Raw genomic sequence first — 27654 nt, 5'->3', positions numbered from 1 at the left:
ATTAAAGTTCAAAGGGACTGCAATTGAATGTCTAGACAACAAATGTGCAAAAATTGCAAATAAAGAGACTCAATTGGTATTTTTTGTGCAAATTCAACCTTAGGCGTTGTGAAGAAACACCTAAGATTAAACTCAATTTTTGATTTTTATTGAGGTCAATATTAAAAGGGAATTAAAATAAAAATATTGAACATTTTTATGTATTTTTGCGACCTCGAAAAGTATTTTTTATGAATTTTTCAAGTATTTTCCTATTTTCGAAAATATTAAAAAAATGCGAGAAATATGAAAAATTATTTTTTGTTCCAAATTGGTTCCTTAAGCTTGGCCAAGGCTTCCAATGTTGATTTTTTTAATTTTTTGATTTTTTGTGAATTTTTAATGAATTTTGGAAAATAAAACTAAAGGAAAACCGACTAAAAATTCGGTGTCAACAATGCCCCTCTTTGAAAGTAATCTCGGTTAGAGGTTGCTTTCAAAGACAAGGTGACACCTGGATCCTTAATCGACTCGCTGGGGAAAAATCTAAAGAAAATAAGTCTTTGACATTCGATTGCTTTACCTTCGCAGCTTTAAGCTCCGACTCCGTGGGGAATTATTTCGGTTCATGCTCATTTTATGTGAAAGAGAAATGAGAAGAGAGAGACTTACCCGTAGCTCACCTGTCTATGGTTTGAGATTTGTCGATCCGAGGTTGAAAGATTCGAGTGTATGGAATTACCCGTGAATGGCGCGACGAGATTTGCAATGGTCGGCCGTCCGTATGATGTCGAGTGGTGGTTTGAAGATTTGGAAGGAAGGTTCACCCTTGTAACAAAGGGGTTTCACCTATTTAAAATGGGTTTGACTATCCACTAGGGATTCATCATTTAAAAAGGGGGCAGATCGGCTTTCGTCTCTCCAACCTACTAACCGTCTGAAAGGGGAGGTTCACCCTTGTAACAAAGGGGTTTCACCTATTTAAAAAGATTGGCTATCCTCCATGCGGGGACTCACCATCTAAAAAGCGGATCGGCTTTCGTCTCTCCAGCTACTAACCGTCGAGGGGGGAGGTTCACCCTTGTAACAAAGGGGTTTCACCTATTTAAAAAAGATTGGCTATCCTCCATGCGGGGACTCACCATCTAAAAAGCGGATCGGCTTTCGTCTCTCCAAATACTAACCGTCGAGGGGGAGGTTCACCCTTGTAACAAAGGGGTTTCACCTATTTAAAAAGATTGGCTATCCTCCATGCGGGGACTCACCATCTAAAAAGCAGATCGGTTTTCGTCTCTCCAGCTACTAACCGTCCGAGAGGGTGCCATCCGAGGACCTAGGTTAACTAGTGTACCTACGCAGCTCAAACCCTATTTCAAATTTTCAAATAAGCGAGATCGGTTTTCGTCTCTCCAGCTACTAACCGTCCGAGAGGGTGCCATCCGAGGACCTAGGTTGACTAGTGTACCTACGCAGCTCAAACCCTATTTCAAATTTTCAAATAAGCGAGATCGGTTTTCGTCTCTCCAGCTACTAACCGTCCGAGAGGGTGCCATCTCGAGGACCTAGGTTGACTAGTGTACCTACTGAGCTCAAACCCTATTTCAAATTTTCAAATAAGCGAGATCGGTTTTCGTCTCTCCAGCTACTAACCGTCCGAGAGGGTGCCATCCGAGGACCTAGGTTGACTAGTGTACCTACGGAGCTCAAACCCTATTTCAAATTTTCAAATAAGCGAGATCGGTTTTCGTCTCTCCAGCTACTAACCGTCCGAGAGGGTGCCATCCGAGGACCTAGGTTGACTAGTGTACCTACAGAGCTCAAACCCTATTTCAAATTTTCAAATAAGCAGATCGGTTTTCGTCTCTCCAACTACTAACCGTCCGAGAGGGTGCCATCCGAGGACCTAGGTTGACTAGTGTACCTACGGAGCTCAAACCCTATTTCAAATTTTCAAATAAGCGAGAGGATCCGAGGACCCGGGGATGCCAAAAGACCCGCAAAAATCCAAGTTAATCAAATCTTTAGAATGCAACTTTTCCGAGGATTTGGGGTCACCAGGAACCCGCAGAAAGTTCAATCAAACATCATTAGTATGACAACTTTAAGTTCTTGGAAAAAATTCAAGAATTCTAGACAAATTTTCAAAGTGTATTTGTGAGGGAAATGTCTCCAATCACAATTTCAAATCTCCATCTGGGGATGGACTTTGAATGACACATCCCGAGTGTTCTTCAAAAAGGTTGTTTTAAAAAATTTTCAAAAGGATTTTCCTTCATCCAAGAGGGCTTCTCACCATTTAGGAAGGCTTTTCTTAAAAATTCAAATCGGCTCACAGGAAACCTAACCTCGAGGTTTCGGGATCATTCGAGATTCATACAATCGACTAATCGTAGAAGGCATTTTAAAAGGGACCGTAATTCGGGCCGGGTCAAAGGCTTTTCAAAGGATATTCATTTTGAAGTTTAGAAATGAATTTTGATCCGAAATAGCTTCTTCGGGTCTACAAGTCAAGAACCCTGAAGTCATGATAAGACAGGATTGTACTTACCTCTTTAAGCGGTAGCTTCCCGTATGATTTCTTGCATTAACCTCGAAACACCTCTTAGATCGAAAAGTTCGGTGACGAGGTTGTATTTTGGTTTAAGGTGGGCTCTTTAAGAACGGCCATATTTTCAAAAGAGGGTGAACTTTGGTGATCACCTTGACATTTCTCCAGCTTTCATTTGCCTTTTGCGAAGATTCACAATCATTCTTTTTCCAATTGATTTTGAGGATTTTCCTCTTTTCATCTTAATGATTTTTCTTTAGGATTTGCCCCTTTTCGGGATGCTCTTTTCATGGGCTTTGGCCTTGCTTTTACCAGGCACTTTGCTTTTTCTAGCCCTTTCATTCTTCATCATTTTCGCACCGATCGGTTCTTTTGAGACCAGCATCAAAATTCTTCCGATCATGCTTTTTGATTCATTGCTGGTAATTCCTTTGCTTTGCCCCAGTGTGGGGGGGTGATCACCAACAAGGGTTTAGAAATGAATATTCAAAGGCTCAAATTGGCTTTTCAAAGGGTAAGTGTTTGGGATATAGAGATGAAATGCTTTTCTTCACTTTGAGGTGTTCCAAGTCTTTGCCGAAATCACCCGAAGCTAATCACAAAAAGATTGATGCGAGTCAAGTACAATAAAGTCTTACCCGACCTTTTCTCCAAGGAATCATCCAATGAACCTCCAAATATGCCCCATTGTGGGGTGGTTCTTGACAGGGTTATATTCATAAAATTCTCCCTTTCGCTCGAGTGGTTATCAAGGGATACAAATGTGTATGGATAATTTTGAAATGGAAATGCCTTTCATCATTTTAATCCATGTAATCACCGCGAATGATCCCTACGTCCCAAAATTAAGCTCTTTCGCTCCATCACTCTCACTCATCACTCAAGTGTGTCGGGGACGTGTTTAAGGACAAAGTTTGCCTCTTTTCATTTGAAGGATCATTCTTTTGAAAAGCTTTCAAAGCATGCCCTTTTATAGAAACTCGGGCGTTTTCGTCAAAATTCATCGTTTGCCAAATGTTCTCATCAAAGATAATATTCAAAAGATGTTTCGTAATTTGTAAGGAATATTTCTTTGAAAGGGCCTTGTGGCTCTATAATTCCAAGTTTTTTCAATTTCAAGCACGACGGCGTATGAAAATTCTTTGTAAAGAAAGAGAACCTCAAACCTGTCTTCTTCAAATATTGGCTTCGTCCCCGTAAAAACAAAAGGAAACAATCGGTTCAAGGTATTCAAAATTTTAAGTTCCGGCGATTTCTTCTCGTCTCCTTCGGACGTTGACTCCTGTCTCCGTAAAAAACAAAAGGAAACAATCAGTCCAAGATATTCAAATTTTCAAATCCCGAAGTGATTTCTTCTTATCTCCTTCGGATGTTGACTCCTGTCTCCTCTTTCGGGTGTCGACTCCTGTTTCTGTAAAGAACAAAAGGAAACAATTAGTCCAAGATATTCAAAATCCGTGATCCAAAGTAACGTATAACTTCCCTGTTTTGATCGGTTGCTCTGCAAAGTTCTTCATGATTCCCAGTCCACCTACAAAATACAAACGTATGCAAATGCATGTATGCGAGATGTCATGCAAATGCAAAATTTTCATGTGACTCATATCTCGCTCATCAACCGCTCCGAAGCTCAATTTATTTCAAGGAAAATATCTCTTCACGGCATCCGAATTCACTGGACTTGCCAATTCTTCTCCATCCATGTTTACAAGTATAAGAGCTCCCCAGGATAAGACCTTCCGAATCACATAGGGGCCTTCATAATTTGGCATGAATTTGCCTCCCGGGTGTTGTGCGTTTGGGAGCATTTTCTTCACAACTAGCATCCCCGCTTCAAAACTTCTAGGTTTAACCTTCTTGTTAAAAGCTCGCCACTTTCTTCGATAACTTTGACCATGACAGATAGCCCTTAATCGCTTTTCACAATCAAATTCAATTGTTCGTGTCTCTGTCGACTCCATTCATCTTCCGTGAGCCCTACTTGAGACAGAATCCTTAAAGAGGGGATTTCCACCTCTCTACCGGTAGGACTGCTTCCATACCGTATACCAAAGAGTAAGGAGTTGCCCCGGTTGAAGTACGAATTGAAGTTCGGTAGGCCATGAGAGCATATGGCAATCTTTCGTGCCAATCTCGATATTTCTCAGCGGTTTTGGCCAATATCTTCTTGATGTTCTTGTTTGCCGCTTCCACGCCTCCATTCATTTGCGGGCGGTAAGGCGAAGAATTAAGGTGTCGTACCTTAAATTGTTCCAATAGTTGATCGACAACCTTGTTGTTCAAATTTGAGCCATTGTCGTAATGATGGCTCTTGGCACTCCATATCTTGAGATGATATCTCGCTTGATAAACTTAGCCACACTATTCGCGAGTGACATTGGCATATGAGTCGGCTTCAATCCATTTAGTGAAGTAGTCAATAGTCACCAAAATAAAGCGATGTCCGTTTGAGGCCTTTGGGTTGATAGGGCCAATCATATCAATTCCCACATGCGAGATGGCCATGGCTCGACATTTGATGTAGCTCGGTTGGCGGCGCATTTATCCTGTCGCCGTATACCCGGCATTGATGACGGGGATCTAACATGCTTGGTTGCAATCCGACTCGATAGTCAACCAAGAATACCCGAGTCTCATAATCTTCTTGGCGAGGAGGTGGCCATTCATATGCGGTCCACATTCCCCTTCATGAATCTCTTTCATAATGAGATTTGCTTCTTTGGAATTCACGCACCTCAACAGGATCGAGTCAAAGGATCTCTTGTATAGGATCCGTCCGCCGAGGAAAAATTTAGATGCCATCTTGCTTATGTACTTTTTATCTTCCCGTTGATCGTTCAAGGGAATTCGCCCTTCGGAGGTAATTCTTGATGTCATGATACCACGGTTCCTCATCGGGTTCTTCTTCAATGACCATGCAAGATGCGGGTTGCTCAAGGATGTCAATCCTTAACGGTTCTATCTCAAGACCATTTTGCACTTGTAACATGGCCGATAATGTGGCCAAAGCATCAGCAAAATGGTTCCGAGTTCTCGGCAGAATATTCGAAAGTAATCTCCTCAAAGTGTTGGATCGGCTCTTCGAGGTATTTATGATAAGGAATAAGCTTGGGATCCTTTGTCTTCCACTCCCCTTGAGTTTGTAAAATGATTAGCATGGAATCTCCGTATACCAAGTAGCTTCTTCACCTTTAATGAGATAGCCAATTGTAATCCTAGTATGCGAGCTTCATATTCGAAATGTTGTTGGTGCGGGGGAATACCAACTTGGCCGAAACTGGATAATGTTGATCTTCGGGGGATATCGGGACCGCCCTGCACGATCCAGTGAGGTTCACTGCACCGTCAAAGTACATTGTCCATTTGTCTTCAGATATATTCAGGATTTGACCTCCCTTGTTTTGCTCTGAAACGTCCTTAGGAGGATTCTCGGCTAGCATGTCAAGATTGCTCTTCCCTTGACAGATTTTTGGGGAGAGGTTTTGATATCGAACTCGAAAGCAGTATTTGCCATTTAGCCATCTTTCCCAACAATGTTGGCTTCTCCAAAAGGTATTTGATGGGGTCATTTTCGGTGACCAGCTCTATATGATAATGCAAAGTATACGCCTCAATCTGTGGAGGACCCAAACCAATGCTACGCAAGTCCTTTCCACTGTTGGGTATTTGACTTGAGATGTTGTAAACTTTTTGCTCAAATAATATATGGCCCGCTCTTTACGATCCTTGGGGTTAGTTTGGGCAAGTAAAGCTCCCAAGGACTCATCATTAACGATCGGATATAGAGTTAAAGGAACGTCGGGGATAGGAGGTACCAATACTTGGGAGGTTGTACCGATATTCCTTGATCTTCTCAAATGCTTGTTGGCATTCCGCATCCCATTTCACCTTTGTACCTTTCTTTAGCAACTTGAAGAAGGGTTTTGCCAAGTTTCGATAGTTGGGATATGAATCTGGATATATAATTCAATCTTCCCAAGAAACCCCTTACTTCTTTAACAAGAACAGGAGTTCCTATTTCCCATATGGCTTTAATCTTGGAAGGGTCAATTTCAATACCACGGCTGCTCACCACAAACCCTAGCAGCTTTCCGGATCTTGCGCCAAATACGCATTTCGCAGGATTCAACTTGAGCTTATACTTTCTCAATCGATCAAATAACTTCTTCAGCACTTTAACATGGTCTTCTCCAGGCTTGGACTTGGCAATCATATCATCCACATAGACCTCGATCTCCTTATGTATCATATCATGAAAAAGGGTCACCATAGCCCTCCGATATGTTGCACCTGCATTTTTCAACCCAAATGGCATCACCTTGTAACAAAAAGTTCCCCATTGTGTAGTGAATGAGGTCTTGATCTTATCTTTTTCCTTCAAAGATGATCCGATTATATCCCGAGAATCCATCCATAAAGGAGAACAATTCAAAACCCGCAAGATCGTCGACGAGCACATCAATGTGCGGTAGGGGAAAATCATCCTTGGGACTAGCTTTGTTCAAGTCCCGATAATCCACGCATATTCTAATTCTCCCATCCTTCTTCTTAACTCGGTACGATATTGGCGACCCAATCAAGCATATGGGACAGCCTCGATAAATCCAACTTTAAGGAGCTTCATCACCTCTTCCTTGATTTTATCCGCCGATTCGGGATTCATTCTTCCGGGTGATTGATTTACTGGTGTGCAAGAAGGATCCGTGGGCAAAGCATGCTCCACAATCTCACGATCTAGACCCGGCATGTCAAGATACGACCGTGCGAAGATATCTTGATATTCCTTGAGTAACACCGTCATTCTTAAAATATCTCGCCGACGACGGTGTCCTCCTATTTTCACTTCCTTGACGCAATGAATCTCCCAAATTAATGATGATAGGTTCTTCAAAAATAGGAGGCTTAGATTCTTCGAAACAATCCCATTCTTTCTTGATATCGCTCACATCAACCTCGTCTATATCAACTTCGCATGCATAGTCATCGAGCTGATATGAGTCACATATTAACCTGTTATGTATGGGTGGGATGACATGCCCGAAATGCACCATGATAGGTTAGTATTCAAAGATGATAAAATTGAAGGATGCATGATTCCTATCATGAAAACATTTTTCAAATTTCAATTTTCTTAGATAAGGAAAGGAGAACTAGTCCACGATCTTCCGGACATCCTGGTTCTCAAAAGCTGTTTAAAATCCTAGATCATATGGCGGATCGGGCCTCAAGTTTCATGGTAGAATCAATTGTCATCATCGGACCAATCCGTTGCTCCACATGTCCGTAATCAAATTTGAAATGTTTTTCATTAATAAATGCAACTAAGAACAATACAAGATCTGCACTTCCTGGATCACGGCATGTGACCCAAAGGTGCTAAAACATCAAAAAGCTTTAAAGCAAATGCAGTAATCAAAATGCATTAAAAGATAAAGTTCGAAAGAGCCTTTTACTCGGGGGTGGGGAAATCATCGTCCGGCCACTCAATTATCACGTTCACCCGATTATCCAGGAACGGGTTGAATAAGTCCGGCTCTGCATCCTCGAGAGATGTCTTCATCTTCCAGCCATTTGCCTCCCTTAGAGAATACCTCGAATAAAGGGTTTAGGAGCATTTTTCCTCTAGCTTTCCATACATCGGTACCTATGAAACGGCCACCTTGGCGTCCCACGGCGTCCATGGTCTCCATAACGATTGTTTCGACCTCGGCCTCGACCTATGTTATTTTCCACTATTCCGCTATAACCCGCAGACCAACCTTGTGGTCATTTGAGCCCAAATTCAAAGGGTTACGGATTCCCGACCATATTTCCCTAATCCAAAGACCCGGAATAAATCCATTCGAGAGTAGCACTTTTCCCGCCATAGTTGCGGGTTTTGAAAGCTCGGTATAGCCACCTTTGCATCCGGTAACACATGCATGACAGATACAATGTCGAAGGTGTGATAACTCAGCTCCTCCTCTTTTGAGGGTTCGACGTATGGAACCATCCCTTTTAAAGCGGCCCGATGTCCCTGTCTCGCCATGGACGGTGATCAATTGACCCTTGACCACAAATTTTAACTTTTGATGCGAGAGGAAGGTACCGCTCCGACACATGAATCCACGGTCTTCCCAGGGAGCAAGGTGAAGGCGCTTGGAATATCCAATACTTGGAACGGTATAGAGAAAGTTACCGGTCCAATGTCAATGTCCAACTCAATCTCTCCTACAACATTCTTGGAGACTCCATCAAATGATCGGATGGTGGCCTTGGATGTCTTCACAAAATCTTCATTGATCCCCAAGCTTCTCAAAGTGCTTAGTGGACACAAAGTTGAAAGCGGAACCATTATCAATCAAGACGTGAGGAACCTCCTTTCCGTGACACCTCACAGGCTATGTAAAGGGCTTTGTTGTGAACTCGCCCTTCTTTCGGGAAGTCTTCGTCCGAGAAGGATATCTGGTCCTTCGAAGGATAGCACCCACAAAGTCTCCCAATTGCACTTCGTTAATTGTCTTCGGAACATGCACTTCATCCAAGCACCTTCAAAAGGGCGTCTTTGTGCTTTTCAGAATTTTTGAAGAGATCCAAGTAAGGAAATCACGTGCGGGCATCTTCCGCAGCTTGGTCAACGACATCATATTCACCGGTCCTCACGACCGATTGCAACTTCTCAACCTCTTCCGCAGCTTGGGATTCTCTTTTGAATCCACTTCTCTCGGGGGATAACATCTTCCGGATCTCATTATGGCGTCAATCTCGCCCGTTCCATAATCCCAATGAACTGCCCTTGAGTTGTACTCTTCCACGAAGCGGTAATTTAATCCTCACCGGTATGATCTTTTCTGGTAGTGATTCGGATGTTGATGGTTTTTCCGAACTAGAAGCTTCTAACTCCCAGCTATCAACTTTGTTCAAATCAATCACGAAACGAATTGGGGCATCTATCATCCCAATCATTTCATCCTCATGAACCTCCTCGGGGTTATGTTACGGACCGGGCCTTATCGGCGTGGCGTTTTCTTCATCCGAGATCTCTCTCGCCTTTCCCTTTTGACTCTTAGGATAATCCCCTCAATTCTCATACCAATCTCCACCATATGTTGGAACGACGAGTAAGTGTATGCATACATGCGATCAAAGTATTCCGCCGGAAGTGACTTCGATACGAACTCCAACATTTCTCTCTCGACGAGTGGCGGTTGTACCATCACAACGTGTTTCTTCCACCTCCTAGTGAAGAGTTCAAAACTCTCGTCTTCCCCTTCCCGGATATTCAACAGATTAGCCTTAGTGAAATAACCTCCGATTCCAGGCTTCAAAGTGTCGTATGAAGTGCTCGATAAATCCTCCCAGCTCGGGACCCGGTCTAGATCGATTGATTGAAACCATACCAACGCGAGGCCCATTAAACTTTGTCCAAAGTTCCGGATCGGTGTTTCGTCATCTTCATGGTGGCCAACCATTTGGCGAAGATAGTATGAGACATGCGCCGGAGGACACCCAGCGCCATTATACTTCGTGCGGAAGACCACCCTCGGGTTCACACCTTGAGGCGGGACATTTCTCGCTTGGGTGAGTGGCGTAATCAGCTCCTTCAACTCATCCATTTTCCTCGACACGTCATCTCCTTGCTCTTGTAGTAGAGCGATCTTTCGATTCTGTGTTTCCATGGCCCGCCGTATCTCCAGAGATCTGCATATTCTCTTCTATTCTTGTGGCGTTGTTCCTGGCCATTAATTGCGATAATTACGCTACCATAGTCGTCAAATGACGTATATGCGTCTCCAGATTAGAAAGTCGCATATCAACCTCTTGGTTCCTCTGTTCATCCCGAGGAGCCGCTTGGTCCTTAACTTCATCGATCGTTCCCACAAATTCGTCACTTGTGGGGTCATCCATTCCACCCCACCCATCGGGGACTACATCTCCAGAAATTGACAAAGAAACTCGGGGCGCCCGAATATAGCACTTTAAAGTTGTACCCACCACTATCTTCCCCCAGGTTATCAACTATTTCGCCCCTCTCTAGGGCTTTCGCAAAAATCTCCTGTCGCCTCGGCGGGCCTTATCCAGACGGACTTCATATTCGTCTATCTCTTCAATTTCTTGACCATCTTTGACGCTCATCAAATATCCCGAGGGTATTTTCAAAAGAGCTCCCCTCGTAGGTTTCATTGCGAACTCCTCGGACAGCATGTTCACCGCCACGTAGGTCCCCTTGAAAGCGACATTTTCCATTCTTCCTATGACGCCCAAGCTAATTAATTTTTCCAAGCAAGTTTCTTTTTGCTCCCGGAAATACTCTCTCCTTCCGGTATTGCGAGGCTAATGTCAAGACATCCCGCATTTTATCCATATTCACTATGAACTCCGAACCTCTTCCTCTTCATCTCCAAAGATCGCGTTCACCTCACGATGCTCGGGTAGCGGGTTCTCGCTGCACATTCGGTTCGGCTTTATCAAATTCCAGAACTTTTCCGTCGATCAATGCTTGCACCTTGAATTTCGGAGCGAGACAGGTTATCCGCGTTATGCCCCCTTTCTCCCATATGGTATACGCATGTCGGGTCTCATCATACCCAGGAAATCTTGGCGGGTGAGCTCGAGGTGGCTCTTTTGCAACTAAACGATTCTCCAAAAGCATGGGTAACAACTTGGATAAGGGTCGGGGTAGTGGGGTGAAAACAACTGGGTTTTTCTTTCCGAATTCCGGTGGGTTGGAAGCGGTCCAGGAGGACGTTCCTTGGGTAGGAATTGAAGGCGAGAAATTTCCGGGCTTTGGCGGATTAGGGACAAAAGCTACTTCTCCCGGTTGCTCCCTAATATCCCTTCTCAAAGGGTATTGGCGTTTGAAAGGCGCCTCGGGTATCTTCTTCTCTCTCGGTGCCCACTCATGACGCTCCGCCACCTTGATCGGGTGTGCAAATGTCCGACACCCAGAGGTGTTCAGCTTGTCGAAAAATTCAAACGGAAGGGCCTTGAGAAACAGATCTATTAGTTCATCTTCCGGGACGGGCGGTTTTACTTGCACGGCCCGGTGCTCTCCATCTCTCGGGCGTAGGCGCGAACGGCCTCGCTCTTTCCTTTTACTTGTCCTTAAAAGGTCCTCTCTAGTTAGGGCGGTCAAAGTGTTAAACTTGTATTGCCGAAGGAACTCGTCTGCGGTTTATCCCAATCGGCGAGCCTCTCTGGCTCCAATTCAATGAACCACGCCGGGGCTGCCCCGAGATAGGCTTTCTGGAAAGTGTTAACCAAGAGTGGAATGTTGTCGGAGAACTGCGACATTCGACGCAAGTAATACTTCAAGTGCGCCTTGGGACACCCGGTCCCATTATATCTTCTTACAAAGTCGGCTCCTTGTAATCAGCGGGAACCTCTATCTTTTCGAACGGTGCAACCTTGTCGAATCTCGAAAGCTCATAACCTTGACTCGCCAAACACTCTTCGATCTTAGCGAGCCTCTTAATTTCCTCTTCCATTTTGAGGACTTGCTTCTCCTTTTTCTCCAGGTCAATCACAATGGGAGGATCCTTAGGCGGTCTTTCCGGATTCGAGTTGGATTGGCGGCGGGCGCCGGATTAGCGTTTGCTCCATCGGATGGCCCGCAGAGCTTGAGAATTAGGGTCAACGGGGTATCTCCCCGGCTTGCAATCATCATTGCCTTCATCTCCGCCACCATTGTGGCGATCACATTCATTTGATTCTCCAGATTACCCACACGAGGTGCGAGCTCTTCTTGTTCCATCCTTAACTTGCGCGTTTTTTGCGAGTCCTCGTATTTATCACTCACCTATTTTCAGAATATCAAATCGGTATGGGAAATATTAAGAATTGGAGACATTGATCCGTGGTAATTGACTTTTCTATATGTATGCATGAAATGCTCATAAAAGAGATAGTATGTATTCATTACAAACCAAATTGTTCAAAAGTATCTAAAAGATAACAAATATGTAAAATCTAAATGGGGGAATGGATCTATCCAAGTCGGGACGCTTCCACTCTTCTTGCTCTTCGATCCATCGGAATCCCACAAGTATGGGTCTTCTCCCTCTTCCGATATCCACTGCTCTGGATCTTCGGGAATGTACGGTTCTACTCCCGGTACATATGGTACTATGTACTCCGGCTCATATGACTCTACTTCTTCAATCCGAGGAGATACGCACTCGGGTACATATGGCTCTACCATTGATTGGCGATACTCCTTAAACTTCGGATATACTCCTTGGAGGCCCTGTGAACGTTCATCTCATCGTCCAAATAGTCCGGCCATTCAACTTGTTGCGATGGGGAATTCTTCAAAGCGTGAAGAATAAGCTTGATCCGGGCCCGATACAACTCCTTTGTTTCCTTAGTGAGCTTTCCTCGTATCATATCGAATGAGAAGATCCCGGGACAAACATCCGGTGGTATCTCTTGTAGAACTCCAAATTGCCTCACCACTCGAATGGGGTAATATGCCACAGCGCCGGTACATCCCAATAAGGGGATAGGGTTATCTTCAATACCCGAAATGCGAGCTTCTACGATCTTGGGCCAAGTCAAACGCCATCTAATATGCTCGGGTTTCAAATTGTCCAATAGCTCAACCCACTTTTTGAATGAGTATTTGGGTACAAGGGATTGACACTTAAGGAAGGATCTAAGGGGGTGAACGTGCTCATTGATCTCATAACACCCCACCCGGAGTTGGAAAGTCTTTATATGAGAGGTGAACCACAAGTGGAGTAATCCGCTAGACGCTTGGAAAACAGCCTTTTTTGAAGATTTGGAACGATTCGGGGAGAGAAAAGTCTCAGCTAAGATCATGTACGAATAATCCCGAGTGACAACACGCTTGTGCGGCTATATGGGTTATGGAGGGGTCAAAAGTAGTTCTAGAAGTCGGGAATAGAACGAATGCAAAGAAAGCCAAAATGAACACCTTTCCCGATTTATGACCGGTTTCGGTGGGTAGAGAGGAATAATTATCGAAAAGGAACGAGAATGTGAACTTGTTGGAATTGGACTTGTAAACTTTTTCAATTTCGAAGTTTTAAGGCGAAGGAAACTCGATAACGAACGAGTGGAATCCATGTCCAAAGGGGGTTGAGCTATACGTTCTTCAAATTTGGCCCCGATAATAGCGGTATACTCCTCAAGCGTAGGGGTCAATTCCAATCCTCGAAAGTTGAACGTCATTGTTCGCGCGTCCCATGCCTTGGCTAGTGCTTGAATGAGCGCCGGTTGGTATTCCACTTTGATCAAATCTACAAGTCGTCCCAAACGTCCTTCCACATAGGCTTTGTTGACGATGTCGAGGCGATCCCACCATATAGCGAGTTCCTTGCGCGGTATTGGGATGACTTTGATGTCTCCATTCCCCATGATCGAAAAAATGCAAAAATGATGATCCTAAAGTCAATTACCACGCTTTAATATGCATATGCATGTAATGTGATGCAAATGTGCTAACCAAATTCCATGTCATCTTTTGGTAACATGAGGGTCAACTACTCCCACTTGACCCAAATAAGCCAAATAGGGTAATTATGGACCAAATCTCACCCAAAGATGGCATGTAATTTGATTAGGATCGTTTAAGCGTAATCGGGGTAAAAAGTCGTTCACAAATTGACAACTCATGAAATTTACAAGTCTAATACAATAAAGTCAAAAAAGATAGAACATGACAAGTATCTAGAGATGTTCGGACAATAAATGTCGATGAAAGTACATAATAGACTCAAAATATAATGAAACCTAGAAAATGCCCCAAAGTCGTACTAATCTAGACAGTAAGAATGGTATCCTCATCCGATGAAATCTCTACTATCTCGGGAAGCTTGATATCTTCTTCATCATCGGAGGATATGGTGATGATTTCCTTCTTCTTAATCGGGGAATGTTTTGGGGCCGTCTTGGTAGCATGAGGCTTCCTCGCCAACTTCATGTACAATTCCCAGATTCTTTCTTTCTCGCGCTCGAGCTCCAAATATCGTCCACATCGGGTATAATCGCAACTCTCGCTACGGATGCGGTTCCGTCCGTTGAGCTCTCGTCCGTGAACAAATCCGAAAACTCGGAATGTAGCGGGTACTCGGTCCTCGCGTCGAATGGTCCTCCGCTCCCATGTGAATACATCGGGTGCATCAACACGACTTTGGGGCGCCATCTATCCTAAAAAGGAAAATTTGACTTTCAACCCCGATCACTTAAACGATCTTACAAATTGTGATGATATGTAGTGGAAATGTATGATATGCAAAATTTAAATTTACAAGTTCAAAATAAAAGGGTAGAAAGCCTTACCAACCGATGTTACTCTTTTTTGGTTTTTGGTTTTAGGTATACCAACCATCCATTTCACATGCGCATGAGACAGGTGAGGTTTAACTCTAAAGAAATCAAAAAGGCTCGGGTATGGACCTAAAAGGCTCCCGCTATACAAATCGATGGGCCGCCCACAAGCGCAATCAAACAACAAGTGGGTAGGACCATCAATCTTACATAGCGAGCGGGATCAAATATGGTCAACCCAAGTGCAATCAAACACAAGAGCTTCGCATACCGATCCCTATCTATGGCGACCTAAGAGGTGATTTCGCGGCTCGGGTTTAGGCGCTTGTGTGTGCGGTGTCGTGATCCTCGAAATATGCAAGACATGCACCACAATTTATATTCAAAACACCGCTTCAAAATTTGCATAAATAAACAAACAATCCAAAACTCCATATCTCGCATCAAAAATGGTTAGCACGACGCCACCCCTTATAACTCCCATCTCGCATCAACATTTAACACTTTTTTGTTAGTGGACGTACCTCATCTTCAAGAGCATCTGCAGAAAACGAGGTTAGAAAACAATCAGCATTTTTATCGGCTTAAATCCTCTTAAAGTATTCCCCAGTGAGTCGCCGGTCTGTCGCGACCCTCCCGGAAATTTCCTTCCCGGGGTGGAATAGGGCTAACGAGCCGATCCCTCCTTTTATAGGCATATATATGGGGGATCGCGAGTCTCTCCCAAGACCCATTACTCGAATCGCGATGTCGGGTAAAATTTTTCAAATATCGAAATTGACCTTGTGTGGTCGGGTGGCATGTGCGAGATGTACATGCAATTTGGAGTCGCCACCGATCGATTTATTGGAAGGTACGATCGGAAAACCTTACCGAGCGGTCGGGAGAAACCGTTCGGTTCCGCGAAAACCGAGATTTTGGGTCCGGGGATTTGGTTACGCCAAGTTTCATATTTGACGCCCTTTCGGTTCTACCGATGTTGATTGTTTTTCTAACCTAAGATTTCATGCGAGATGCGATATAAGATGAGGTAGGTCCTAAAAAATCTAAGTATTCATACGGATGGGATTTTTCTATCCTAATCAATCACAATCGAGAGGAATTAACGCGCAGTCAAAATCATTACAAGCAATCAAATCAATCAATCGGGGTTTGATATGTCTAAAATGGCCCTATCGGCCCACACAAAAATCAATTTTGGGTATCGGGGTGATTTGGTAAAAATTTGGGGCGAATGGCCCGGAAGGGTAGAATGGTCATTTTTTGGGGTTCGGGACCCGAAAATCACAAAATTTCGATTTGGCCAGTTGAATGTGGCCATTTCTCATTTTTTGTGATTTTCTTGAATTTTTCTAATTTTTTCTATTTTTTGGAATTTTTATTTATTTTTAAAAAATATTGGAAATTTTCCGGATCGAAATTAATCGACCCTTGAAGTCTCAAAAATTTTCGATCCAGACTTTATGAGTCCCGAATCGATCTAGGAATTTTTAGAAATTTTTTGTGAAAATCCGGGAATTTTTATGAATTTTCTAAGTATTTTTACAATTTTTTTGGATTTTTGGAAATTTCTTTTTATTTTTTATTATTTTTTATTAATGAACCGGACCGGGTCAAACCGGTCAACGGCCGGTCAACCCGGTCCGACCGCTCATGAACCCCTCTACTGACTAAAAACGGCGCCGTATGCTATTTATTTGATTTTTTTTATTTTCTAAACTAATTTCCTATTATTCGAAAATATATAAAAGAAATGGACGGTCGAGATCAACTCTTAAATCAATCTCAGCCATTGACTCTACCCTAATCAAAACGACGACGCTTCCGGGTCTTAGTCTAAACGGCGCCGCATCACTTATAGCAATGAACGGCTGCGATTAATTCTAAACCCGATCTCGCACCGTCCAATCTTTACGGAACCAAAACGACGACGTATCCGCTTATCGAATGAACGGCCGAGATCTAACCTAGATCTCATCTCAGCCATTCGTCCTACTCTTGCTAAAACGACGCCGGATCGATTAAATGCATGAACGGTCATGATCTAACCTAGACTTGATCCGGACCGTCCATCCATTCTATAGCCAAAACGACGCCGAATCGCCTACATTAAACGACACCGTTTTACATTTTCTATTTTCTAATCTAATATATCTAATATCCAAAAATATAAAAATAAAGATCCAACGGCCCAGAATCAAACTCAACTAATAATCGGGGCCGTTGGATGAGATCCGACTCGGCTCGTCCGCGCCAACGGCCGAGCCGAGCCGGCCGACGAGCCGGGACCAACCAGCGCCCGACACGTCAGACCGCCGACCACGTTGACCGCCACGTCACCTTCTTCTTCTTCCTCGCGACGACCACTAAACGGACGGCCGACATCCCTCCGGCGAGATCCGACGGTGAGATCTCGCCGGAATAACGTGAAACCAACGCCAAACAACTCACCCGAACCTCCTCTATAACATATCCAAAGATCTAAGTATTTTATCCACTAAATCGCGAGAATCGGATCAATCACGGTCGCGACAACCGGAACTTCAAACGCACAAAGCATATAGCATAACAATCAAATCATATCACACCGAAGCGAGAATAAGAGGTAAGTGAACTTACCTCGAGCTCAGATCGAGCTCGCAAGGTCCGAAATAGCCTGGCCGGTGTTCGGCCGCACCGAGCAAGGTTGGGGGTTCGACTCGCGTGATTCGAGGGAAATCGATGCAAAAACGAAGTGCGATTGTGGTCGATGATGCTCAAGGAGTAAAACGCACAAACTAATTGCAACAATCATGCTCGGGATGATGCGACGCCATGATTGCACAGTAAGAAGCTTGAGAAGTCGACTCACCGATTTTGAAGGTTTCGAGCTAATCCAGAGGCCGCGATCGCTTCTCCAAGGTTCGGGCAAGCTTCCTGAAGTAGCGGCGAGGTTCGATTCTCTCTGGATTGCCTTCGCGAAGAACTCACGCACCGAGCTCAAACCTTCGATCGCTCGGGCGAGAAGGTGAGCTCTCCTTCGCTTTCTCTCTCTCTCTATCTCTATACATTTGCTCGGGCGAGCAAATGAACCTCTCTCATTCGCGAAGCTTCCCAGCTATTTATACCCACTTTCGAATTTGCGCGTCGAATGTGAGCTGGCCGAGCTTCCTCCGCACGTGCTCAAGTGTGCCAAATGGTCTAAACGGCGTCAAGAACGGAATGCAATTCCGTTGGACTCCGTTTGGTGCTCCGGCGATGTCAATTACGCGCGAATTGCACTTGATTTGCGAGCTGTTGACTTTTTCATGTCGCCGTGACTTTGATCGGCTCGCCGGAGCTCCTCCGGCGGCCATTGATCTTGATACTTGGCTCAATCAACGCGTATCAACCTGGGGAACAAAACACCTAAATTAATTGCTTCGATTATCACCAATTGGCCTGTCAATTTGATCGTCCAAATCATGCCATTCACTTTGTTCATATGCACGGGCGTTACGAGGAAGACGAAGCATCAGCCGGACCGGTTCGACCGGTCCGACCGAGCGATCGACCGGTCCGAACCAGGTTCGAACAATGAACTTCGCGTAATTTTCAAAATTAAACAAAATTGACTTGGAATTTTTGCAATTAAATTTGAAAATTGCACTTAGGGGCCTGGATATTATCTAGAAATGCAATTTCGCCCAAAATTTCTTATCAATTTGCACAAAAACCCCAAATTTTTCTAAAATCCCAAATTGGGGAAATGTTCAATTGAGTGTCAATTTGACCAAATTGGATCCCGAAACCCATTCCAATCGATTTAGAATGCATGAAAACATAGGGTGACAGTCCGATTTTGCAATGATAGTCCCTCAATTAAAAGTAATTTCAAAAATTGACCGATTGAGGGACTAAATTGAAAATATTTTGGGGATTTTGCCTAATTCGTGCAATTCGTGCAATTGAGGGTGGAATTGATCAAATTAAAGTTCAAAGGGACTGCAATTGAATGTCTAGACAACAAATGTGCAAAAATTGCAAATAAAGAGACTCAATTGGTATTTTTTGTGCAAATTCAACCTTAGGCGTTGTGAAGAAACACCTAAGATTAAACTCAATTTTTGATTTTTATTGAGGTCAATATTAAAAGGGAATTAAAAGAAAAATATTGAACATTTTTATGTATTTTTGCGACCTCGAAAAGTATTTTTTATGAATTTTTCAAGTATTTTCCTATTTTCGAAAATATTAAAAAAAATGCGAGAAATATGAAAAATTATTTTTTGTTCCAAATTGGTTCCTTAAGCTTGGCCAAGGCTTCCAATGTTGATTTTTTTAATTTTTTGATTTTTTGTGAATTTTTAATGAATTTTGGAAAATAAAACTAAAGGAAAACCGACTAAAAATTCAGGTGTCAACATAGATCCAATCCAAAATCTACCTCCAATGTTTTTTTGTCTAAATAAAAACCCCAATTTTTAGATCTAGTCCCAAATCTGTCATGAGTTTGTCATCTCTAAAAATATCACCAGCTTTCAATCTATTCTTATATCTATCCCGTGGTCTAATCCTTACTTGACTTGGCATTTCCAACTCGATAGCAAGTCCACATCAGCAAAGTAATGGGGTGATAGGTACAGACCGACATAACATTTCCACATGGATAACAAATCCCAATTAAAATTGTTGAAATTCTCAAAAAAAAATAAAAAATGACATAACATTTCCACATGGATAAAAAAAATTGTTTTTTTTTAGTGCGACCAAAAAAAAACTATAGTTGTATTCGTAGCTCTCAAAAATAAAATAAAATAAGAAGCTAAAACATAAGTCAAGGGTGCTCGACTTGATAGAAAGTGCCATGGGTATAGAAGCTCGAGTATTTGAAGGCTAATGGAATATCCTACAATTTTCATGATCCAATTGAGATTATACCATGATCCAAAATAGTTTGCACGCAATTGATAAAATTTGACACCTCAATCAAACGTGCCAATCCTAAGAGCTTAATAAGCTAATTGCAACCACAAGTATTAGGATTTGATATGCGATTTGATATCCTAGTGAAATTGCTCAGCATGGGAAAAAAAAAAAGAAATGGATCGAAGAATCTACTGAATAGTGCTGTATCTATGAGTATCAACTTCAATTGCATAGCATGGGAGGTCTTTTTATTTTTTGGAGGGGGGGAGGAGGCGGAGTGAGGCAAAAAAAAAAAAAAAACTTAAAACATAAGTCAAGAGTGCCCGATTCAATAGAAGCGACGTGGGTCCACAATTTAATAATCACCACGAAAATCTTTACATGATCTATTTACAAAATTATATTTTTCGAATTTATCTATTGAGATAATTATTTATTTCTTTTATAGTTCGGAGGCTAGTTCGGAGGCACGGATATATAAATTCGACTATGTGAAGGCTAATTAAATACCTTGCAATTTCCATGATTCAATTAAGCTCAGACCTTCACCCAAAACATTTCGCACCCGATCAACCAACCGCCAATCCTAAGAGCTAATTGCACGCGTAGGCATTAGGATTCCATATGCAATCATGACGCATGTAGGCTATGAACCAACGCCGAACTCCATTGGGCTATTTGTCATAATTGGTATTTCATATTTTCCAACTAAATTATGATTTGAGTTACCATTATTTTATTTTATAATTTACGAACTATTCATAAATGAAATATAAATGATGAAATATTATTTTATAATTATTATAAATCCGGCTATCTCAAAGTTCATGAAATATATTTTCAACCTCAACAATTTGAAATTCTTATTGAGTGGTTGCAATTTTGCTTTTTTTTTCCCCCCTTTTCCCAAGTAGTCTTCAACTTACTATAATTTTATTGTTCAAATTACTTTCACTTTATGACCAAAAAAATATATTTTCACTTCAGTAGTCTTACTAATTATACCATTCTACAAAACATTAGTTGATTTGATTGTGTTCTCTTCCGTTACGTTATCGGAATTTTCATGAAAATTTGTGAGTTATTTATTCCTTACAATTTTAATTTCCAATCTGGTTTGTAAAATTTGTACGTTAATTTTCATTAAGTTCCAGACACAACATTTTCCATTTAAGTTGTTGTTATCTTTTGAAAATTCGATTATCTCTTCTTGTCGTTTTCTCATTTTGAATGGAGGCATGTCACGTGGCAAATCCTTGTTCGACCCGAGCCCAACATCCGGAGGAACACGCCCTCCTAAAAATTCGGGTTGGTGTAATCAGGAGAACAGGGTCAAGCCCCATGTTGACCCACGTGCTCTTTCGAAAAACCCTAAACTGCTTTCGACCGCGCCTTGCTCGTGCCTCTATCGATACTCCCTAGGCTGCTCTCGCTCCTCTGCTCGCCTCCAAGCTCCGGCGGTTCAAGTGGCTTATCCTGGTGCTGCGGCTCGCCGCCTTCTGCTCCGCCCTCGCCTCCTTCATCTTCGCCGTCACCAACACCCGCGGCCCTTCCTCCCCCCACCAGTACGATTTCGAGGCTCTCAGGTTCTCTTCCCCCAATTTCTTTTTCCCTCTCCCTTTCTTTTCTTGTCCTTTCCACTCACTTCCGTGCAATCTTCTAGGCAAAAGAGGGGTTTGAGAACGGAGTCTCACCTTCCCTCTCCTAAAATGGCTGCTGCTTCGACTCCCCACTTCCTCTCCAACCCCACCCACAGCCGCCAAGCCCTAACGAACCACCGGCTCTCCCAAAACCCACTTGCCAAAACCCCCATTGTGCCCCTCAATGCCGTCACTAAAACCTTGAAGCGCTTCCAGCTACGAGCCGCCATCTCTCAGAACCCGGCAAAAACCGCCGCTGAGGACCCACAAACGACGACGCTCAAGCACTGCTTCTCCAAGTCCCGGGATGGCTTCCTCTGCTGCGAGGACGTCAAGGTCCAGGACATCATGGACGGCGTCGAGAGAAGGCCCTTTTACCTGTATAGTAAGAAGCAGATCACGAGGAATGTGGAGGCTTATAGCGACGCATTGGAGGGTTTGGAGGCCGCGGTCATTGGGTACGCGATCAAGGCGAACAATAATTTGAAGATTTTGGAGCATTTGAGAGGGTTGGGTTGTGGGGCGGTGTTGGTCAGTGGGAATGAGCTGAGGTTGGCTCTTCGTGCTGGGTTCGATCCCACCAGGTAAAATAGACCTTTTTCTCTTGCTGTTCTTGAAGCTTAGAGTCTGGACTTTTTTTCCTCCAAAAAGAAAAGTCTGGTCTTTTTGTGTTTGCAATTGGGTATTTAAAATGTGGTTTATCAGATGAATGGAGAATGGATTTGCTAGTATAGTTGTTCTTTTCTTAGTTTTGAGTTTACTGGGGTTAGCATTTATCCCTGCACAGGCAAATTTTTTAGAGAGGAATGATAAGGAAGCTGGTGTTGAGTTGGAAATGAGATTGAGAGTAATGCTTTGTTTCCCTGAATTTTCGCACAAGCATGCATGTTGAAAAAGGTTGTACACAGTATTATGGAAAATCTTTTGTCTGATGATTATATCCAAACTTGTGAATGGTGAAAGAAACAGGGAAGAGAGTACATTGGGCTTACTATTTGGGGTGCTTTTGTTTCTTTGATATAGCGAGCTAATAGGTGGCATCAACTACAATGTGAGAACAGGACAATTCAATGACATGCTTGTGCGAAAATTTTTTACTTTGACATTGAATGCATGTTAGTTGTTGATAATAATACGGAGGAGAAACGAAGAAATACAGAGAAAAAGGTGGGTAAAGGAGTATCCTTGATGATGGGCATTTGATTTTAGATCATATTGAAGCGACTAATGTGGCAGAGGATTACCTCTCTGCTGATAGGGGTGCTGAAAAAGTCCCTCCAGTGGGAACATCTAATAACATGGCTCGCTGAATGGTCATGGTTTTTTGCTGCAGATTCAACAGGGATGGTTGAATACCTTTTTATCGAAATTTAGTGCAGTAATATTTTTTTACCTTTCCAAGCGGTTGATTGTTAAGAAAGGTCTAAAAGTTGTTCAGGTTGCTTTTTCATATTTGTCAAATTTTCCGCTGGATTACCTTTTAAGGCTAAGTGGTTTGATCCACCATGTGCTCAATGTGTAAGTGTGTTTGGACTTTGTATCTGAATTCTAGCCTTTTCATATATCAATGATGATCCTGTGAAGAAGAAAATTGTGGGATAGTTTTGCTTAAATTGTGTTTTTGTGCAATTGTTTGCAATTAAAACAGAATGAACTTATAAATTTGTTTTTTTTTGCAACTGATGGTAGATGCATTTTCAATGGAAATGGGAAACTCTTGGAAGATTTGGTTCTAGCAGCACAAGAAGGTGTCTTCGTCAACGTTGACAGTGAATTTGACTTGGAGAACATAGTTATGGCTGCAAGGATAGCAGGCAAGAAGGTTAATGTCCTACTTCGTATTAATCCAGATGTGGATCCCCAGGTAATTTTGGTTCTTCCACTCATAAGGCCTTTACATTTCATATCTTACATGCCATTCTCTGTCTAGCTCATTTTTTCACAGTATTTATTGTGTGCAATTCTTATGAATTATGGCTGGTGTGTCGCTGGTTCTTTCCTTCTCCTGAAAAATCTCACTCTAATTCTTTGGGGATTTTCAATTCAGGTCCATCCATATGTTGCCACGGGAAACAAGAACTCTAAATTTGGTATTAGGAATGAGAAGCTGCAATGGTTTCTTGATGCTGTAAAATCACATCCAAAGGAGCTGAAGCTTGTGGGAGCTCATTGCCATCTTGGTTCCACAATTACAAAGGTATGGTCTTAATTTTGACTTGAATCATATTAAGGACTACAGCTGTTTGCATATTTTATATATATACACACACACACATACATACTATATATATATATATATATATATATAGTTAAATCTGTTATTGTCTAACTGTAGTTTACCTTTGACTAGTTGTGCCTAACTGAATATGAGGATCATGTGAATCTCTCTAAACTTCACGTGTTTTGCCCATCTACCCCTCAATTCTAATATACCTGGCAATCATCAGACTTGTGATATTGATAAGTTCCTTTTTCTTGTAATTCTCAGGTTGACATATTCAGAGATGCTGCAGTGCTCATGGTAAACTATATTGACCTAATTCGTGAGCAAGGATTTGAAGTTAATTACTTGAATATTGGAGGTGGCCTTGGGATTGATTATCACCACACTGGCGCTGTCCTTCCTACGCCTAGAGATCTCATTGACACTGTGAGGATCGTAGCGTTTACATCTTCATTTCACGTGTGGTTTTTTAGAGGCAATCCATAATGATATTGCAGGCCCAGTGTTGGTTAGTATTTGTTTTTAGAGCAAGGTGGATTAACTTTTGTTGAGTCAACAAAACTTTGAGGCATTTGATTTGAAAGATAAGGATTGTAATTATTGTTTTTGAACTGGTAATAATTTGCTCGTGCTACCTTTTTGATTATCCCAACATTTTTAGGTGTCTTGTTCGGAATCTCTTATTTAAAGGGGTTGGTACTTTATTGTAGTACAACAAATGTGCTCAATGTTGATTGTACTGTCATCTCATTGCACTGAACTTGCTTTTTTTTTACTGTTTAATGCAGGTCCGTGGGCTGGTGCTTTCACGGAATCTTAAGCTCATTATTGAACCAGGACGATCACTAATTGCAAATACTTGCTGTTTGGTTAATCGCGTAACTGGTGTTAAAACTAATGGAACAAAGAATTTCATTGTTATTGATGGTAGCATGGCAGAACTTATCCGTCCGAGTCTTTATGGTGCATATCAGGTTAGTGTATCTTCATGCATGCTTCTCAATAACGGCTCTGCTAATTTCTATGAAAGAATGATAAACGGTTGATTCCCCTATGATACACTTTGGATCTGAATTTTCTTTGATGCTGTTTATTCAAATAACAATAAGAATATCAAGTTTGAGTCAATTCATCCCTCATCATCATACATCACTTTTGCCTCTATTCGATATTCGAAATCCAGGTTTAAGCCTTGATCCTTATATTCTCACAATTAATTTGTTTATGTATAGCAGAAAATGTTATAGCTTTAACATAAAGTTTTAGTGATAATTGTGCATAACCACATTGGATTGCAATGGTGGTGGAGCATGGCTAGTCTTGGCATTGTTGTTGCTAGGAAGATGTTAATATATGTTACTACAATTATGGTTGAACTTCTCATTCCTACCTTTATATCCTTCTTTCAGGAAATTTGTCATTATTTTTATTGGGTTTTGGGGTGTGAGGGCCTTACTTTTAAGCAGGGAATAAGAAAAACCCATATATTTGTCTTTTTTTTTTTGTCGTTGCGTTGTTGACAGAAATTAACAATAGTATTCTCTCACTTGGTCGCAAGATTGACCTGTAATATTGGTTGCAGCACATAGAGTTGATCTCTATGGTTAAACTTCTCATTCCTACCTATATATCCTTCTTTTAGGATATTTATCATTATTTTTATTGGGTTTTGGGGTGTGAGGGCCTTACGTTTAAACAGGGAAGAAGAAAAAGCCATATATTTGTCTTTTTTTTTTTGTCATTGCGTTGGTGACAGAAATTAACAATACTATTCCCTCACTTGGTCGCAAGATTGACCTGTAATATTGGTTGCAGCACATAGAGTTGATCTCTCCTTCCCCACCTGATGCTGAGATTTCAACCTTTGATGTGGTCGGTCCTGTGTGCGAGTCTGCAGATTTCTTGGGAAAGGACAGAGAACTTCCAACACCAACTAAGGTAACTTTTACTTTTCGCCTGCTTTATAATCTGTTCAATGAATGTCACCTGATCAAGACTAGCGTTGTTGTGCAGGGAGCGGGCCTCGTTGTCCATGATGCAGGTGCATACTGCATGAGCATGGCCTCGACTTACAATCTCAAGATGCGGCCCCCTGAGTATTGGGTATGCGCCCCTTGCTCATTCCTGCTTTGGAAAACTATTGTCATAATACTCTTCTACCCATTAGACTTTACTAGGAAAAATTTGCATCTATCAATGCAGTGAAAGCGTTAGTTTGCTAAACTTTACATTGCTTGTACCATTAAAAACAAAATAAAATGAACTGGCTTTTGGAGTACCATCTTCCTAAGAAACTATTTACTATGATTATCCAGTAAATTTAACAGAGGAAGTTTTCCTATCTGATGGGGCGACTGCAGAAAAAAAATTAAAGGCTGACTGATCAGGAAAAGAGAAGCATTGTGGGTGAAAAATCAGAAGAACAAATTGCCTGACGTAATTTTATCTCTTTCCCACTGCTTTAGAATTTATAGTGAGGCAGAACTGTCTTTACATCAGAAAACATGCAAGAAAAAAAAAAAAAAAACTGAATAGATAACTAAACGCAAACCTGGCACGACAACATTGTACGAGGGATTAGAGCTTGAAAACCATGAGTGCTTGAAAGTGACTAAACGAGTTGGCAATTCAGAGCCTTCGTGTCAAAGTGCTACGTTCTCACAATGTCAGGGCTTCGAACGTATTTACTGGAAAACATGGTTCTCTTATCATGGAAGGTGTTGCCGATTTTTGCCTCTATCTTTTCTTCAATCTCATTTTCACCTATATCGATGATTCTCCTTTGCTTTGAAATCATCTCTTCTTTGGAATGGCATTTCATTGACAGACTAAAGCCTTTGGAAACTGCATTTTGCATTACAGGTTGAAGAAGATGGGTCAATCCACAAAATTCGTCACGGCGAGACTTTCGAAGACCATTTGCGGTTCTTTGAGGGCCTCTGAGCAAGAACATGCATGCAAGTGGAAGTCCCACGGCCTCTAAATCCGCAATGCATGGAGGATCGACATTTTTGAAACAGCGATCATGCTTTCAGTTCGGGTATTATTTTTGGAATCGGTTGGCTATTTGTTATATGTAATGGTCTCATAAAACGGGGCATAGTGTGAGGGCAGGAACGGACAGTGGGATCTAACCTCCAATTTTGTGTCCATCCATAGACTATAGACGGTAATGCTGTATTTTTTTTTTTTATGTTCTCGAGACTCCTCCTAGGAATGTAGTGCAGTTTGAATTCAGATAATGGCAAAGAAATGAAGGTTTGTAGTCTTGTAGATATGTTATTGAAGATCGTTTTCAAGTTTTTGGGTTCTGATTTTCTAATTTTAGGGAACACACACTTTGGCTTTTGTTATTTCAAAATATTTAACTAAGATTTTTTTTATATGATTTGCCTCGGTCTTGTCTTGCCCAAAATGGCCACAATCAGCTCTATGCCATGCTGAAGTAGGAGCTTTGTCTAGCAATTTGCTTTTTATGGTCAATTTAGCAATTCTCTGATTCTGCATCTCTAATTTTTATGCATTTTTTGGTAATAAAATCTCTAATTTATATTTTGACAATGAATGTGTAATCGATATATGGTAAATAATATAAGTATGAATATTGTGGTACGTGAATCTGGCCACCTCTACATCTGAAGGGTCTTTGACGCACAGATTTGATATGGCCCACCAGGCATTCGAAAGGAAGATTACACTAATGAGGCTCAAAAGCTTTTGCACGATGTGCTTCTTTGCCTCTTGTAGAAATCACATACGAAGAGAGAACTTATACGGTCCAAAGGAATGCTTTTTGAGCTATCAGAAATGAAAAGCTGACTCTTTAACAAGTCATACATAATGCGAATTGTCGCGACCCTCCGGAAAATTTTTCCTCTCCGAAGGTCTTTCCGGGTTGAATAGCGAGCCGATCCTTTTAATTTTTATAGGACCCCGGTTGTCGGCGGGGTATTTTTTAGGATCGTGGGTCTCTCCCAAGACCCATTACTCGAATCGCGATGTCGGAAAATTTTTTATCAAATATTGACCTTTGTGTGGTCGGGTGGCATGTGCAATGTGTACATGCAATTTGGAGTCGCCACCGATCGATTTATTGGAGGGTACGA

At 42.0% G+C, this 27654-nt stretch overlaps 1 protein-coding gene across 3 annotated transcripts in view; it reads left to right on the top strand.

The window, feature by feature from the left end:
- LOC115726791 (diaminopimelate decarboxylase 2, chloroplastic-like) overlaps positions 1-26814 on the top strand; it is a 32600-nt gene extending 5786 nt beyond the window's left edge. The window contains exons 2-10 of one of the 3 annotated variants that reach the window (XM_048278485.1): positions 12013-12018; positions 21330-21908; positions 23014-23188; positions 23372-23521; positions 23813-23974; positions 24337-24522; positions 25364-25486; positions 25562-25651; positions 26411-26814. In XM_048278485.1, the coding sequence (XP_048134442.1) occupies positions 21394-21908; positions 23014-23188; positions 23372-23521; positions 23813-23974; positions 24337-24522; positions 25364-25486; positions 25562-25651; positions 26411-26491 (1482 nt within the window). In that variant the 5' untranslated portion in view covers positions 12013-12018; positions 21330-21393 and the 3' untranslated portion in view covers positions 26492-26814. Of the gene's footprint in view, positions 1-12012; positions 12019-21029; positions 21271-21329; positions 21909-23013; positions 23189-23371; positions 23522-23812; positions 23975-24336; positions 24523-25363; positions 25487-25561; positions 25652-26410 lie in introns of those variants that run through there. The other 2 variants (XM_030656829.2, XM_030656828.2) reach the window with 2 other exon arrangements.
- Positions 26815-27654: the final 840 nt, after the last annotated feature.

Source organism: Rhodamnia argentea, chromosome 5, assembly GCF_020921035.1.
Source record: "Rhodamnia argentea isolate NSW1041297 chromosome 5, ASM2092103v1, whole genome shotgun sequence".
Taxonomy (NCBI): domain Eukaryota; kingdom Viridiplantae; phylum Streptophyta; class Magnoliopsida; order Myrtales; family Myrtaceae; genus Rhodamnia; species Rhodamnia argentea.
Note: the sequence above shows the minus strand (reverse complement) of the source record. Positions and strands in the feature narration are given on the sequence as shown.